This window comes from Lepidochelys olivacea, assembly GCF_965140295.1.
Source record: "Lepidochelys olivacea isolate rLepOli2 genome assembly, chromosome: 16".
Lineage (NCBI taxonomy): Eukaryota > Metazoa > Chordata > Testudines > Cheloniidae > Lepidochelys > Lepidochelys olivacea.
Genome location: NC_140426.1, coordinates 2,718,026 through 2,736,030, shown reverse-complemented (window position 1 = coordinate 2,736,030; position 18,005 = coordinate 2,718,026). Strand labels below are relative to the sequence as shown.

The window sequence follows — 18,005 nt, the reverse complement described above, 5'->3', positions numbered from 1 at the left end:
AAGACAAAATACCTTTGTTTCAGCAAAGTGCCATCTCCCTGCTGAATGTCACCAGCTCCAAAGCACTAGAGCATATCAAAAGATCGCCAAATATTTTTTTTTAAACATTGCAAAAGGACTTATTTTTCCCTAGTGTTGTTCTCGGAAATGGCTGAACCGTTTTGGCTGAAATTTTCCAAAATAATTCAGTCTGAGACAGACACCTGGCATGGAGAACTTTACTTAAATGGTTGAAATCTGTCAAAGTTATAAGCAATTGAAAATAGAGTGTTATAATGGGATGTATCAGGCGACATGAATAGGCAGTACTACCAGCCCCACCTATAGTATAGTGATGAGATAGCTTTCATGTATACAGCACCTGAAAAATGATAGCCATGTAATACGCTCCTTTTATCATGCACCCAGGTCATGTGCTGTGTGCCAGCTAATCCACATCTGTTGGATGACATCCTGAATTTCCGAGCAGTTTCCAAGCAGCTGCCATTTAAAGGACCCAATTTGCCAGACAACCAGTTGAAATTTCTCCTTCTAAACTGCTCATCCTGCCCTTCACAGCAATCTTCAGTCTTGGAGCAGTGGCATAGTTAAGGGCCCATGTCTCAGAAATGATTGGGGATAAAACCAGGTCTTTACTTTCCACTGGGATGCCCAGCACCCAGTTCTAGCCCTGGAAGGACCTGAGATATCAGACCTTCCACTTCCCTCATTGTTATATCAGAAAACTATTTTAATGTTTAGAGGTCTTTACAATGTATTATTTACAACTGTCCTCACCCACTGGAGCTCTGCGTGTTTGGGCGCATATAATCTACAGCAGCCTACCTTTGTAGGTGAAAGGCCTTGAAAATTGTATCAGTTTAGAAACCTAAAATCTTGCAAACACTTTTACAGTGTTTGACATATACAAAATATATGTGGAGATATTGTAGGCATAAAGAAACTGTGCCTTCCCTGACTCACTTATGCCTTCACTTCTTGTGAGTTATGCAGCTACCCCAACATCAGCCAATAAAACCTTTGTAATGGACCTGTACAGTTGTGTATTGTGTGTGTGTAAATTTCTACGAAGAGTATCATGTTATAAAGCACTAGGGGCCATTCAAACAGCCAGATCTATATTGGCTGAATATTCCTAATTCTCTCATTCTGCAGCTAGTGCAAGCTGCTCGTAGTTTCGTTTTGGCTGCTGGACTTTTCCATTTTAATGTTATTCTGAGGGAATGAAAGCTGCCATATTTTTCATGAACTTAATGTCATTATTTTGTTTTTCATATTATAAATCTTAAAAATGTCTGCTGCTGTGATGCTCCCTCTGATGGGACTGTATCTGCCATGGTCGTGTACAGCAGATAGAAAAGGAGGACTTGTGGTACTTTAGAGACTAACCAATTTATTTGAACATAAGGTTTCGTGAGCTACAGCTCACTTCATCCAATGCATTCAGTGGAAAATATAGTGGGGTTCTCTGTGTATATAAATCTCCCCACTGTATTTTCCACTGAATGCATCCGATGAAGTGAGCTGTAGCTCATGAAAGCTCATGCTCAAATAAATTGGTTAGTCTCTAAGGTGCCACAAGTCCTCCTTTTTGCGGATAGACTAACACGGCTGCTGCTCTGAAACCTGTCAGTATAGCAGATAGTAATACCTCAGTAATACATAGTCTTAGTCACAGCTCGTCTGAGAAAGAACCATTCAGTTACACTTTACAACCCTCTATCCCAAAGCTCTTTGAGGTTTTGGGGTACATTATCTCCAAACAGTAATAACCCCTAGTGCAGGTTAGTTCATGCAGGCCTCATTTCTGAAGATAGGAATGGTCTTGGTGTGCTAACAGCACTCTCCTCTTATTGCTATTGACACTACATGACTGCAATATTGTTTGCATAGTTGCTGGTTAATTCAGGATTGGCCAAATGTGTCCCACAGAGTCCATAATTCGGTGTAACAAGGCCACCCTAGTGTTTAATATGGCAAGTGTTTGTGCTGCAAAAACTACAGGTCGCAGCATCAATGCTCCAGCTTAAGCTGAGAGGCTTGTGCTCCAGGCACTGCAGTTTGGAATTTATTGTCTCTGCAGCCCATGCCACCGCATATGACTAATGCGGTGGCAATCAACTCTTATTTTATGGGCAAAGTTTAGGTGCATTTGTGTTAACATAGGTCCGAATGCAAGTGATTGTATCTTGAAAAGTCTGCCAACTGAAAATGGGCTTTAAACTGCTAGATGTTTTAAGCAAAAGTACTAGGTGAGTAAAATTGGAGAAGTATTCTGTATTTTTGTCTAAAAAGCAAGTGCTTGAAAAGTATTACATTAGCACAAGGCAAAGGTAGGGTTTAAAAGCATAAAACAATCTACTGTAATGGCAGGTACTACATGGATGCAACATTAGCACCCAATTGGGCACTCTAATCCGTGTGCCAACATGGAGCCCCAATGACTTCTGGGGATTATCTGGCAGAATCAGAGCCTAAACCAGGACAAACTCAGGGATGGCGATTTTTTCTTCTTTTTACTTAGAGTGCAATTCCTTAACCCAGGCTCCCTGTCAACACCTGTTACATACACTCCCTGCCTCTTCTGCCTTTGTTTACACTGGTCGCTTTCTGCCACTGAGACAGATCTGGAGTGAAAAGTGAAAGATGCTGCTGTTCTTCCGTAAAAGAAAACCCAGCGATGCGGCCCGGAAGCGCCTTGAATACCAAATGTGCCTGGTAAGCTTTGGGATGATGCTTTTCCCTTTTCTGTATCCCTGTTTTGGATAAGGATGCTAAGCTGAACTCCCAACCACTGGTAACTACAGATCCTATGGCACTTTCATTACTAGGTGCTACTGCAGTGCAAATAATAATAATGAATAAAAGTTCAGGTGTTTACCTGCGCTGTGATTTGGCTAGGACAGCTGGGGTAGATGCTCAACTGGTATAAGTTGTCATAGCTACATTGAAGTGAATGAAATTACATTGCTTTATACCACCTGAGGGTCTGTCCCCTGGTTTATAGTCTGCCTCCTTAAAACCATCCCCAGGTAGTTTTTTCACCACTTCTAAAAGTAGTTGTGGAGTGGTGCTGGCATAGGATGGCTGCCATGTTCTACCCCAGAGGCAGCCACATTTCGCTAGTGGGAGATTGATTCCTATTTAAGCAGACAGCAAAGTGCTTCAGGATGAAAGGCCTTATGCACTGTATGAATATATGTAAGTAGCTGGTGTAACTGAGAAGAGATGAGTGGTTTTAGACTTTTTTCCCTATTCATAATTTTAATAGTTTAGAGACACTATCTAGCCAAAGGATCAAATGTTGCTTTGGATGCCTGCATCCAGTGTGTGTATTTTAAACTAGTATGATGCATAAGCTCCACTTCTCTAAGCTCTTCCTGACATCTTGCTCTGCACTAAAACTTCATTTAAAGCTGAATTTGGCCCCTGTATTTTCTGACATGTATTTGCATGACATCAGTTTCACTACCTGGGTTAATAACAGTGGTTACATCTAATTGTCTGGTGAAAACAGGAATGAATAAATATGTATTAATGATGCTACTCCCTGAAGTCGTTACTGTGGAAATGATTAGACCCCCAAAACATAATTTACCTTAGAAGCTGCGGAGGACTAGAAGAACTCTTCTTCCAACTGGTCATTGTATCTTTTAATAGCTCAGAGATGAGGATGCTGGGTGTTGTGAAGAATTGCCCTTGTGACTTGCAGCTGCTTCTAATTCTTCCTAGTAACCCCAGCGGCCTGACCAGTGAAAGTGATGGTTTTCTTTGAGTCTGAACGTTACAGCGATTTATGTGTTCAGAGTCCAATCAACTAAATGGACTGGCTTGGCAGTTGTTAGCCTCTGTCGGGTTCCCCATCATAACTCCCTTTCACTTTTAAGTTCATGTAAGCTGCCTTCATTTCAGTAGACTGTGTGAAATGAATTTGCGGGGAGGGCGTCTCTGGCTAGTTCCTGGTGGGACAGGTATACATGTCACAAAATACACAAAAATGGTCACTTATTGGCCCCCTTGTTGACAATCTCAGCAGAGAGGCTAAGGACAGTGAACTTACCCTCTTGCCCCAGATATGGTTGCACCATGTCACGATTGGCACATTGGTTTGGGCAGTAAAGGGGCAGTTTTCCCTTCCTTGCTGGGGCTATACCTGTTCTGGAAATAAATGGGAACTTTGGTCTCCAGGGCTATCAGTCTGTCAATCCACCAACCCTAAAATTCACTCAAACTTCCACCTTCACGGATAAAGCTTAGGTGGTGTTTAAAATTGACTTTTTGCTCCTTGAAACTTGTCTGAGGGCCCCAATTCAGCAAGGTGCGTAAGCACGATAGCGCTTTTGAGTCAGTTGGACTATTCACAAGCTCAAAATTACACATGTACTTAAATATCCTTCTGGATCAGGGTGCTTATGCACTTGAAGACCCTGATCCAGCCCCCCTCGAAGTGAGTGGTGAAACTCCCATTGCTTGCACTGGAGCAGGGTCAGGCCCAAAGTGTGTCTCTGCTCTGGAAGAGTGTCTGTAAAACTAGCACTGTGGGGTCTGGTGTTTGCTGTCCCAGGATTATTGCCATAGGGGCTGTGCTTAGTCTCCAAGTGAAAGGATTTTTTTCTAACTGCCAGCCTTGCAGACTCAGTCTGGGCTCCAAGTCAAGCTGGACTCTTTTCATCTTATGAGCATCACTAATAATAACAAGTTCGGGAGGCCAAGTTACGCTCCCTGGTGCAACCTCATTATCGCCTTTAGTGGTAGCAACAGGTTGCACAGGTGCTACAAGCTGGAACATAACAACTGCTTTATACAAGAAGGAATGAACCCCAGCTCCCCTTTCTGCAGCTGAGTTAGCCCTGTAGCAGGAATAGAAAGCAGCAGTAATTACTTTTGTTCCCCTAGATAGCAGATCTGATTCTGAATGCACAAAGGGAGTAAGAGGTACCATTTTTACAGTAGTCCCTTTATGTAGTAGAGCCTCCCTCTCATTCATGGCATGATCTATTTATCTCCAGTCCTAGAGAACCGGGAATTATGTCACTAAAACACTTGCATATGCTCTCTGTTAAAATCTTCTTGCACAAGTAAGTGACATCTCTGCTCTTTATGCAGAAATTCACTTTTCTGCACAAACAATGTTTGTATTGTAGAATTTAGTTTCTTGGTTGCATGAACAGGGCTTCAAGTATAGCTATGGAATATACTTTGCATCTAATACTGGCCTTTGATTGGGGTGGCGATAGCAAAGAGCTGTGATTAAATTTCTAAAGAGAGGTCAGCAGGGTAGTTTAGCCAACATGCAGCAAGAGGCCACTTTTCTCTCTTAGCATTCTAAACGTGCAGCACATATTTCTCTCTCTCTCTCTCTCTAGGCAAAAGAAGCTGGTGCTGATGACATTCTTGATATATCTAAATGTGAACTCTCTGAGGTATGTGATTTGCAGAGTGAGGGGACCTGTCCAGCTCTCTCATTTCCTTCCCAGTATAGAACGTCAGTTGTTATAACTCTGAGACTAGAGCAGTGGTTCCCAACCAGTCGATCCCGGAGGATCTCTGTCAGTTGCGATCTCTGGCTGTGCAACGGGGCTGCTGCTAAGACAGGCTCCCTGCCTGCCCCAGCTCCAGGCCGCTCCCAGAAGCGGCTACCATGGCCCCAGGGGTCTCCCTCCACACACTGCTCCTGCCTGTAAGTACCACCCCCACAGCTCCCATTCGCCAGGAATGGGGACCTGTGCCCAATGGGAGCTGTAGGGGCCATGCTTGCAGAGAGGGGCAATGCACAGAGCCACATGCCGCCGCCGCCCCCCCCTGGGGCGGCAGGGGTGTCTTGGCGCTTTCCAGGAGTGGCATGGGGCTGAGGTAGGCAGGGAGATTGCCTTAGTGGCAGCCATGCTGCACCGCTGAGCATGAGCTGCTGGAGGTAAGTGCTGCCTGGAAGGAGGCCGCACCCCAAGCCCCAGCCCTGACCCCCCCTCCCAGAGCCAGCACCTGCACCCCCTCCTGCATCCCAACACTCTGCCCCAGCCCGGAGCCCCCTCCTGCACCCAAACTCCCTCCCAGAGCTTACACCCCTCACCCCCTCCTGCACCCCAACCTCCTGCCCCAGGCTCAGCCCAGAGCCCCCTCCCACGCTGCAAACCCCTCGGCCCCAGCCCAGAGCCAGAATCCCACCCCCCTACCCCAGCCCAGTGAAAGTGGTAGTGAGTGTGGGGGAGAGTGAGTGGAGTTGGGCTTTGGGGAACGGGAGGGGCCTCAGGGAAGGGGCGGGGTAGATCCTGGGTTGTCTTTAAATTCAAAAAGTGATCTTGGGTGATCTTGCTGGTCTGGAGACAGAGATGAACTGCTTAATTTATCTGTCATGGCTTTATCTGTGCAGAATTGTTGCCTCTTTGTTCAGTCTAGTTCATCTCTTGAAGTGTGGGGCTTCTGCCCCTTTTTTGGGAAGTCTTCTCTGTGGCCTAAGACAGTAGTTCTGCACCTTTTCCATACTCGGAACGCCAACATATGTAAAGGCATCTGTCCTCTCCCCTTTCCCATTTGGCCAAGTTGTGTGCTGGGAGTTACAAAGACATGCTGGGATTCCCCATTTGTATAGAGACTCACTGAGAATGTGCCTGGCCTTCTGAGGGATCTGTGCGCTGCCTGTTAAGCCACCCAAGTCCTGGACAGCTGTCCAGACCTAGCAGCACATTCTCTGTTAGCCTGAAGTCCCTGTCGTGCTGCCCAGAGCCACTGGTTGATGTTCACAGCAGTGCAGTGAAGTGCTGGGTCCTGGGACCAGCTATTGACTAATGACAGAGACAGTAATCTTAGTATCAGTTTGGTTTTTAATGAAAGCGGATTGTTGAGTCCTGTGGATGGATACTTTAGAAGTGCTTAGAAAATTAATGGCACGTTGCAATGTATTGTTGTGATCTATTGGGCTATTTTTGTGCTTGATTTCAGATTCCTTATGGCGCTTTTGCAACATGTAAAGTTTTGCAAAAAAAGGTAAGAGAAGTCTAATACTAAGTGTTATTACAGTATGTGAAGTGCCTATGTAACGTATATGGGCTTACGTGATGCTTCAGAGGAAGATGAAATCTCTGTCCTTAATGCACTTGACCAGTTATGCAATGCTATACATAGAGGGTGTTCTGATGTTTTCTTGAGGCACCCAGGATTCTGTTATCTTGTTACTCCCCTGCCTCAGTGAGAGAGAGACTTGCTGGTGCTAAACATGGTGTCAGCTTCCTGTCACTCTAGTCTGGTAGCCACTCAAACAATCTCCTCAGAAGCTCTGCCAGCCTTGCTTTGCCTTGCCGGTTAACTTTAGGTGCACTCCAATCACCCTTGAAAGCATTCCCCACAGTATCCAGCCTGTCACTGGACACTCACAGAAATTACCAAGTTTGCTATCTCCAAAGGGACACTGCACACACCAGCCTGTTTGATTCAACGAAGGATTCACGGTCTGCTTAATATTACAGCACTGAGAGGTATTTATGATAAAATAAAGAGAAGTGTATTAACAAAGATAGAGATTTAAGTGGTACTGCGTAAAGGTAATGAAAACAGAATTGGTTAAAAACAAAACTATAACACACTTTTAAAAGACTAAACTTTAGCAGGCTACCGTCCTTTGGCTAAAGCAGTGTTCTCACCCTCAAAGTCTGTCTGCAGAGCTTGCTGGTTTTCAGTCAAAACCATCATCCACAATGGTCACGAATCACTCCCCTCTGCCAGAGACATGGATAACAAAATGTCTTTTAGCTTCTCCTTATATTTCCTCAAAACTTATTGTTTTGACCCCAGAAACAAGACAACCCCCCAGTGGTTTTAGTTTTTGGTGCTTTCCCAGGCTGATTTCACACTCCCTGCTTCCCCGGTCAGCCTGGCTTTTCCTGTTGTCTTACATGCAAATGCAGCTCCCATCATATTGGCTTTTGAATTGCTTGATTTACCTGCCTGCCAAGGTCTCTGATGTAAACCAACATTCCTGTTTCTGGGACAGGCTTGTTCATCAGTCCTGCTGGGTCACGTGGTGAACACATTTTTAGCACATACATACAGCTTCGTAGTTATCACCCATATATACATCTCGCAACGCTTATGATGACCAGTATACCATAAGCCAGAGGTCCCCAAAGTGTGGGGCGCACCCCCTTATGGGGGCATGGAGTGGGGCCTGGGCCAGCTGCCATGGGGGCAGGGAGGGAATGCCACCCAGCCCCTTCCCACTCCCAGCTCTGCTCTGGTCCCGCCCCCAGGAGTCCCCGGCTCCCGGCCCCACGCCTGGCCCTGGCCTCAGCCTTGGCGTGGCTCAACTCACGGCCCCGCACCAGTCCCCAACCCTGGCACCCCCACCGCAGCTGGGCTGTGGCCCTGCTCCCAGCCCCAGACTCGCCCCTGGCTGCAGCCCCAGCCTTGGCACCCTTACCCCTGTCCACATTCCTCCTCCCTGAGCTGTGTCCCCATTCCTGGCCACTTTGGGGACCACTTTGTGGTCTCTCGTTTGGGGACTGCTGCTTTCAGCTTTCATTTAATACCTCACATAGAATATCAGGGTTGGAAGGGACCTCAGGAGGTCATCTAGTCCAACCGCCTGCTCAAAGCAGGACCAATCCCCAACTAAATCATCCCAGCCAGGGCTTTGTCAAGCCTGACCTTGAAAGCCTCTACGGAAGGAGATTCCACCACCTCCCTAGGTAACGCATTCCAAGTGCTTCACCACCCTCCTAGTGAACAAGTTTTTCCTAACATCCAACCTAAACATCCCCCCTGCAACTTGAGACCATTACTCCTTCTTCTGTCATCTGCTACCACTGAGAACAGTCCAGATCCATCCTCTTTGGAATCCCCTTTCAGGTAGTTGAAAGCAGCTATCAAATCCCCCCTCATTCTTCTCTTCTGCAGACTAAATAATCCCAGTTTCCTCAGCCTCTCTTCATAAATCATGTGCTCCAGCCCCCTAATAATTTTTGTTGCCCTTCGCTGGACTCTCTCCAATTTATCCACATCCTTCTTGTAGTGTGGGGCCCAAAACTGGACACAGTACTCCAGATGAGGCCTCACCAATGTCGAATAGAGGGGATTGATCACGTCCCTCCATCTGCTGGCAATGCCCCTACTTATACAGCCCAAAATACTGTTAGCCTTCCTGGCAACAAGGGCACACTGCTGACTCATATCCAGCTTCTCGTCCACTGTAACCCCTAGGTCCTTTTCTGCAGAACTCCTGCCTAGCCATTCGGTCCCTAGTCTGTAGCAGTGCATGGGAATCTTCCGTCCTAAGTGCAGGACTCTGCACTTGTCCTTGTTGAACCTCATCATACTTCTTTTGGCCCAATCCTCCAATTTGTCTAGGTTCTTCTGTATCCTATCCCTACCCTCCAGCGTATCTGCCATTCCTCCCAGTTTAGTGTCATCTGCAAACTTGCTGAGAGTGCAATCCGCGCCATTCTCCAGATCATTTATGAAGATATTGAACAAAACCAGCCCCAGGACCGACCTTTGGGGCATTCTGCTTGATACTGGCTGCCAACTAGACATGGAGCCATTGATCACTACCCATTGAGCCCGACGATCTAGCCAACTTTCTATCCACCTTATAGTCCATTCATCCAGTCCATACTACTTTAACTTGCTGGCAAGAATACTGTGGGAGACCATATCAAAAGCTTTGCTAAAGTCAAGAAATAACACAACCACTGCTTTCCCCTTATCCACAGAGCCAGTTATCTCATCATAGAAGGCAATGATCTTGTCAGGGTTCCCTCCCCACTCTGAACTCTAGGGTATAGATGTGGGGACCCTCATGAAAGACCCCCTAAGCTTATTTCTACCAGCTTAGGTTAAAAACTTCCCCAAGGCACAAATCCTTCCTTGTCCTTGGAATGGTATCGCTGCCACCACCAAGTGAGTTAGACAAAGATTTAGGAAAAGGACCACTTGGAGTTCCTGTTTCCCCAAAATATCCCCCAAAGCCCTTCACCCCCTTTCCTGGGGAGGCTTGAGAGTAAACAAGGTGAGCACAGACCAGACCCTTGGGTTTTTAGGACACTAAAAACCCCAATCAGATTCTTAAAAACAGAACTTTTATAATAAAAGAAGAAAACGTAAAAGAAACACCTCTGTAAAATCAGGATGGAAGATAATTTTACAGGGTAAGATTTAAAACATAGAGGATTATCCTCCAGGCAAAACTTTAAAGTTACAAAAAAACCAGGAATAAACCTTCCTCTTAGCATAGAGGAAAATTCACAAGCTAAAATAAAAGATACTCCTTGCTCTTATTTACTATTTCTGTAAGTTTAAATGTATCATTCAGTAGGAGCTGGATTACTTGCTTGGTCTCTCTTTGTCTCTGGAGAGAACACACAAAACCCAAAACAAAAATCTTCCCCCACAGATTTGAAAGTATCTTCTCCCGTTATTGGCCCTTTTGGTCAGGTGCCAACCAGGTTATCTGAGCTTCTTAACCTTTTACAGGTAAAGGAGGGATTTTATGCTACCCTTAGCTGTATGTTTATGACAGACCTTCTTTACAGACAAATACTGTGATAGCAATGTTAGGTGTAGTGAGTTTGTCAAGCCTGAGAGGAGTTGCTGTCAGAGAGTAGTGAACCACCAATGAGCCTCTTTATCACAGGAGAATATATGTAGGAATTCTTGCTGAGCCTCTACAGGAGTTAACTTAGAAAGAATCAAATCTCATGCTGTCTTAGCCTGCATGACCTCAAGTATTATTGATCAGAAAATTATCCAGACCCCTCTTTAAATTCAGCTGTGATATCTGACTCTGGCCTCCTATGGCAGTCAGTTCCACTCATGCAAATACATATTTTATTTAATATTTAATCTAATCAGGTCTGAACTCCTTACAGAAATAGAACAATTGAATACAGAATGAAATCCATGGGGATGTGGTTGTTCAGGCTGTAATATCTCCTGTGATGTTATTCCAATATTATTTTTTTTCTTCAGGTGCTGATTGTTCATACAAATAATCTAACATCTCTGGTTCCAAAGTCCTGCAGTCTCCTGAATCTCATAACTGTGAAGGTAACCTGTGAGCCTGTAACAATGTCTCTGTTCGCATTCAGTCAGGGTTAAAAATAAGCCCTCTACCCATCAAACTGATTCTCACCTCTAGGGACTGACAGCAAGATGTAAAATCTTCTTCACTGACCTCACCCCTTCAGTTTCATCCCCGGGAGGCAGTGGCAGGAAGTCTTTACCATCTGGGGGCTGTTGAGCTCCTGTCACTGGCACTACAGTGAATCCATTTGTTTGTAGAGGCTGGGATTTTCTTGGCCATGTCTACACTACGAAAGTACTCTGATTTTACAGAAGACAATTTTTGGGAACAGATTGTATAAAATTGAGTGCATGCGTCCATCCTAAGTGCATTAATTCGGCGGTGTGTGTCCACAGTACCGTGGCAAGCGTCAACATTCCGAGCGTTGCACTGTGGGTAGCTATCCCACAGTTCCCGCAGTCCCCGCTGCCCATTGGAATTCTGGACTGAGCTCCCAATGCCTGATGGGGCCAAAAATTTGTCACATGTGGTTATGGGTGAACGTTATTAGTCAACCCTCCTTCCCTCCATGAAAGCAACAGCAGACAATCGTTTTGCACCCTTTTCCCTGGATTGCCCGAGCAGACGCAATCCAGGGAAAAGGGCATGAAATGATTGTCTGCTGTTGCTTTCATGGAGGGAAGGAGGGTTGACTGATGACATTTATCCATAACCAGGCAGAGGACCCAGCAAACAATGGGACCATATGCTGCCAAGCTTTGTCATGCAATGATACCAGATTACTTGCTACAAGCATGGCGTGGTAAAGTGTCCTACCGTGGAAGACGGAATAAGGCTGCTCTCCCCAGAAACCTTCTGCAAAGGTTTTTAGAGTACCTCCAGGAGTGCTTCATGGAGATGTCCCTGGAGGATTTCCGCTCCATCTCCCGACACGTTAACAGACTTTTTCAGTAGCTGTACTGGCCATGAATGCATCCCAAGTCTTCAGGGCTACTTAATCATTAAAAAATGCTTGCTTTTATAACATGTATTATATTTAAAAAGGTACACTCACCAGAGGTCCCTTCTCCAGCTTGGTTGGGTTGGGAGAGTATTTCAGTCAGGGTGATAAAAAGATCCTGGCTGTTGGAGAGAACAGTGTGCTGTGTGTTCTCCTCAAGCTCCTCCTCCTCATCTTCCTCATCCACAAAATCCTCAGGCATGGCGGAGAGTGTCCCATCACGGACAGGGGTGGGGTAGCGGTGGCAGCCTCCCCTAGAATTGCATGCAGCTCAGCATAGAAGCGGCATGTCTGGGGCTCTGTCCCAGAGCGTCCTTTTGATGCTTTGGTTTTCTGGTACGCTTGTCTGAGCTCCTTAAGTTTCACACGGCACTGTGTTGCGTCCCTGATGTAGCCTCTGTCCCTCATGGCCTCGGAGATTTTTTGAAATGTTTTGGCATTTCGTCTTTTGGAACGTAGTTCTGATATCACGGATTCCTCTCCCCATACAGCAATCAGATTCAGTACCTCCCGTTCGGTCCATGCTGGAGCTCTTTTTCGATTCTGGGACTACATGGTCACCTGTGCTGATGAGCTCGCCTGGCCAAACAGGAAATGAGATTCAAAAGTTCCCAGGGCTTTTCCTGTACACCTGGCCAGTGCATCAGAGTGCTGTCCAGAGCAGTCACAATGGTGCACTGTGGGATAGCTCCCGGAGGCCAATACCTTTGTATTGTGTCCACACTAACCCTAATTCGAAACGGCGATGTCGATTTCAGCGCTAATCCCCTCACTGGGAAGGAGTACAGAAATTGCTTTTAAGAGCCCTTTGTCGGAAAAAATGGCTTCATTGTGTGGACTCCGACATAAACTCGTAGTGTAGAGTCATAGAAATGCAGGGCTGGACAGGATCAGGAGAGTTCATCAAGTCCAGCTCCCTGCACTGAGGCAGGACCATCCCTCACAGCTTTTTGTCCAAGCTGTTCTTAAAAGCCTCCAGTGACAAGGATTCTCTACAAGCTTCCTTGGTGACCTGTTCCAGTGCTGAACTATCTGTAGAGTTAGAAAGCTTTTCCTAATATCTAACTTAAGTATCCCTAGGTCCAACCTGAGCCCATTACTTCTTGTCCTTCCTTTGCTGGACGTGGAGAACAGTGGATTACTGACAGGAGCTAGGTGCCCAGCCCCTACCAGAAGTCCATAGAAATTGGATGCCTGATGTTCTTAGGGCCTTTTGAAAGTTGCAGCCTGGCAGACTGACTTGCACTGCTGGGTAACTCCTCTCTGTGCTTACTTCACCACAAGCTTGATTGATGACAGAATCTTCTCCTCCTGTCCTAGGTTTTAGATCTCCATGACAACCAGCTGACATCACTTCCTGATGATATTGGCCAGCTGACATATCTCCAGGTAAAGGGTTTGTGGGTTGTATCCTGGGTGCCTGATTTAAGATTCTACTCTAGGACAGCGTGGTTGATTTGTAGTGCTATTAAATAGCTAACTAGTATTTTAAATGACAGTTGTCAGTCACTGGATCCTTATCACTCACTTGACTTTCCCTAAGAGCCAAGTTAATCGCATTGAAAATGGCAGTTTGGGGCATAGCAGGCACGTCGCATTCCTTGGTGCCAGTTTACACCATTCTGCTATAACTGGCCTTTAGGATAGGGCAACGGCCGGCAAACCACTCACAGCAGGTCACCAACCATGTGCCGGAGGCATAGAGAGGCTGCAGTTTCCAGTCTAATTTCTTTCTGAAGTACTCAGGTTCTGCAGCTCCTATTGAAATGAATGTGTCGGGAGCGACAGTCCCAGTGTGCCTACTGTAACTCTGACGTCCTGTCGTCACTGGGGAAGAAGATTAGTCCTCCCCTCCATGCGCCCTTGCCATGAAGAGCATTGGAGTTCATTACTCCCTGTTGCTCTAGGAAGTTACTGGACATTCCACGATGGGAACCCACTGGAGCACAGGGATCTTGTCTCCTGAGAAATGAGGAAGAGCATTACAAGACTTAAAGTATGTGTGTTTTGTACATAATATGGAGGGGGCATATGTCCTGTGCAGCCTGTTAGAGACCTGCCCTCAGCAGTGACTTTGGGAGCCCTGTTTTATAGACCATGGGAAGCTGTGCATTGTGGAGGAGGGAGATGGTCTCCGTGGGTAGGGTAGGATTGGACCATTATGTGAACAAACTAACTGAGATCCCAGAAGCATGCTCTGATTGGGTTGTATGCTCTGCCCTTCTGTTGGGAAGGTGGCGCTCTAGCAATGGAGGCTGGGAAATATGTTCTAGATGGGAAGAAATAAATCGGCATCTGCCAGTCTGAGAGGGGATGAGACTTTGCTCCGTGCTTTGACTGGGGGGCTAGATAAGAGCCTCCCCTAGTAAACACTGAGATCCCACAGTAGTCCCAGGCAAGGAATAATGGTTGCAGTGTCTAATGAAAAATAGACTAAGCAGTGACTAACTAATGTGTAGATCCCAATAGGATCACTCTCCTGTAGCCCTCTGGCCTGGAGGGAGAAGGAGGGAGAGGGCTGCTGCTGCTCCTGCTGATACTGATACTGCTGCTGTTAGGCCCTGGCCTCTCCCTGCTGCTCCAGCTGCTCCCCTGGCTGGGCCAGACACCATCCCCCTTCTCTGCTACCTGGTTGCTCGCCAGCTGCTGGACCCCCCACCCTCGGGTACTGCTACTGCTCCAACTGCAGCCCATTGGGGGGCGGGGGCCTGCTGGCGGGCTCCCCAGAATGGGGGAGTGAGGGATCCCAGCTGTTGCTGTTGTGGACACCACCACCATCATCACCTGAGAGGGGTCCTTTCTGCCTACCCGGACCACCACCTGGAGTTCCTGGAGCTGCTGCTGCGGAGTCTGCTTCCTGGAGCTGCTGAAGCCCCGAAGAGGAGAAGAAAAGGACGATCTACCAGTGGGGGAGCACCTTGAGACTTTGCCGGCCTCCGTGGAGGGGGCCTTTGGAACTGAGTAACTTTCAAACTGTGCTCTTGTGGTGGGGGTCTTGACTGTGTTTGTGGGGACACGGGGGTGTGGCGTGGAGCTGCCCCCCGATCCATCTGTGTCTCCCCCCCAACCCCCACCACTACCACCACCACCGCAGCCTCCTCTACCACCCCACTGGGTGTATACCATCTGCCTCAGCTCCTGCTTCTGGACTCAGCTGCTTGCTTGGCTTGCCACGCCCTGATTGCACCATTTGGGCCAGAAGCAGCAGCCAGCCCAAACTGACTTTGTGTAAGTGCATGTGGGCGCACGTGCTCCCCCCTGGACTGCCCACCTCACAGCTTTTCCCCTTGCTATCTGCCCCATTTGCCCCTTCCAGTCCTTTGCCCCCCCTTTGCCCCAGCCCCCCTTACTAGTTCGGTTTGTTTGCCTGCCCCGCCCATTTCCCTCTGCAGCCCTTGTTTGTTTGCCCTGCCCCAGCCTCTGAAGCTAGCCCCTTGCTCTGTGCGTCCATGCCCCCTCCCATGCGCTTGTGCCACTCCCCATGTTAGTTTAAACCCTCTTCACTGCACCCCCAACGCTGTTGTATCCCCCCCTCCCCTAGTGCAGCTAGAGGAGCCAGAATCCCACCCAGTGTTGGTTATTGACCCCAACCCCTGATTGCCCCCCCATCCAGCCCACCCCCTTTGGCGCCCTCCTCCCCTGCCTGCAGCCTAGCGGGGACGAGTGGTCGACCTGCTTCCCCTCTCCCCTCCTCCTTCTGGTGTCTCCCTCCCTGCTCTTGATGGCGGGGGACGAGACGGGTGGGGCCCCTCCAGAAAACCCCACCACCCCTCCCCCACCTGCTGCCCCGTTGCCCCCCTGAGCCTCTACCTCCAGTGCCGCAGCCGAACCACCTGCTACTGCCCCCGCTGGGGCACCGGCAGAGGTGGACACCGGGGTGACCTTCGCTGCTGCCACGTCCCTCGCCCCTTCCGACCCTGGGGAAGCCCTCCCAGCCGGCAGGAAGGGCCAGGGTAAAAAGAAGGGCAATGGCCCCGCAAAAAAGACCAAGCCCTCCATGGCAGGGGCTGCCCACACTGCTGCAGCCCCGCCACCAACCGCGGCGCCCCTCCCCACAGTTCCCTCCACCAGCTCTGCGGGTGCCCCTCCCCCGGCCCCCAGGGCGTACGCCCAGGAGGCGGCAGCCCCCTGGCCTACTGCTACGTCCTCTTTCCCGCCCACCTCCTCCGCTACCATCTATAGCGGCCAGGGCCCCTTCCCGACCTTGACCAGGAAGCATGGCGTCCGTTGCCTCCTCGTGCCCGCCTCGCCCCATGTGGAGACGTACATGCGGGCATTGGCAAGGGTGGTGGGACACACAGCCATTGTGGCAGCCTCCAAAATGTACGGAAAGGTCGTCATCTTCTTAGCATCAGAGGCTACCGCCCAGGAGGCAGTGGAGAAGGGCCTGGCTGTGGGGGGCGTGTTCATCCCCCTGGAGCCGCTAGAGGACCTGGGCATCCGTCTGGTCCTGACCTCCGTCCCTCCCTTTCTTCCCAATGCCACCCTGTTACCTGCCCTCTCCACCCTGGGGAAACCCATCTCCGTTGTCAGCCCTCTCCCACTGGGCTGCAAAGACCCTGCCCTCCGTCACGTCCTCTCATTCTGCTGGCGGCGCGTGACGGAGAGGCGCTCGAGGGGTCATTCCTTGTCCCCTGTCAGGGGGCCTGTTACCGGGTGCACTACTCCACGGGAGAGGCCCGGTGCTACCTCTGCCGGGCGATGGGGCACATCCAGAGGGACTGCCCTTGGCCCTGCAAGGAGGGGCATCCGGGACCCCCGATCCCCGGCAGGGCGCCGACCCCGTCATCGCCGGTGCCCCTGGCTGCCCGGCACCTGAAGCCACCCCTCCTCCTTCCCAGCCCACCACTGCTCCCGCTTGGGAGAATCTGGTGGGGCCTGCGGAGGAGGGTGCGGCAGGGACACCGCCGGGCATGGGAGAGGGCCTGGCCCAGGGGGAATCCTCCCTTTCTCGTGCTGCCCTACCGTTACCCCTCCCTGAGTCCTGAGCCATCGCCTCTGCCCCCTGACACGACCCCTGCTAGCCAGCCCCCAGATGATGCCATGGAGGGCTGAGCCCTAGTACAGGGGAAGCAGGGCAAGCGGAAGGCTCGAGCTCTGCTCCTCCCAGCCGATGCAGAGGCCCCCCAGAAGACCAGGAAGGGGGGCACCGATGCCGAGCCTTCCGCTTTGCCCACGGGTGTGATCCATCCACCGGTGCCAGCTGGGGAAGATGTGGCAGCACCGGAAGGTAGTATCTCCCCTCCACGGGAGTTCCTCCCCTCCGAGGCCCCCGAGGGAGCCCCTCCTGCCCTGGTACCATCTGAAGCCCCTGTGAGCCCCGAGGCGACCGTCGCTTCGGGTGCCAGCGCGGAGAACCCTGGGGTGGTGGAAAGCAATCTCCTGTCCATATATGAGGAGATCGAGGCCCTGGGTCTGACCCCGGTCACCCAGGGGGAGGACGACCCTTTGCCAGCGGTCCTCGATCTGGGCGACCTCACTCCAGCCCCTCTTTCCCCATGCTCCTTCCCCCTGACTGTTGCTTCTGCTCCCACCTCCGAGGAGTCCCTGGACTGTTCCATCCGCAGAAGGCTCCCTGCTGACAGCTGTTGAGCTGATGGCCAATGCCAGGCAACCGGGACCTGAGTCACCAGGGGCACCCCTCATTGGTGTGGAAAAATCGACTTCCTTCCTGGGCAGGGGCTTTACAGGACACAGTCCACCTCCTGATGCCGTGGCTGCCAAACCCACCATAGAGCCTGCACCCGGCATCACTGAGAGCCCCTCCCCATCCCCCCCAACCCTTGAGTCTGACCGAGAAGTGCCACCGCCCAGTTGCTTAGCTTCTGGAGTTCAGAATCTCGCCTCTGCCCCTACCCCTGTCCCGGACCCCGGCCCTGCCCCGATGCTGACCCTGTCTCAATCCCCTCCATTTCCTGCGATGTTATTGCCGCCCCTGGGGCTGTCTTCTTCCCATTTCCGGTAAATGACCCCCAGGCAGCGTTGTGTTTC

The 18,005-nt window shown here is 49.7% G+C and overlaps 1 protein-coding gene across 6 annotated transcripts in view; it reads left to right on the top strand.

The window, feature by feature from the left end:
• The window catches only part of LRSAM1 (leucine rich repeat and sterile alpha motif containing 1), a 61,795-nt gene that overhangs the window by 4,608 nt on the left and 39,182 nt on the right, over positions 1-18,005 (top strand). For 3 of the 6 annotated variants that reach the window (XM_084650018.1, XM_084650013.1, XM_084650014.1), the window contains exons 2-6: positions 2,525-2,718; positions 5,367-5,423; positions 6,940-6,984; positions 10,960-11,037; positions 13,335-13,403. In XM_084650018.1, the coding sequence (XP_084506144.1) occupies positions 2,647-2,718; positions 5,367-5,423; positions 6,940-6,984; positions 10,960-11,037; positions 13,335-13,403 (321 nt within the window). In that variant the 5' untranslated portion in view covers positions 2,525-2,646. The remainder of the gene's footprint in view (positions 1-2,524; positions 2,719-5,366; positions 5,424-6,939; positions 6,985-10,959; positions 11,038-13,334; positions 13,404-18,005) is intronic. The other 3 variants (XM_084650016.1, XM_084650017.1, XM_084650015.1) reach the window with 2 other exon arrangements.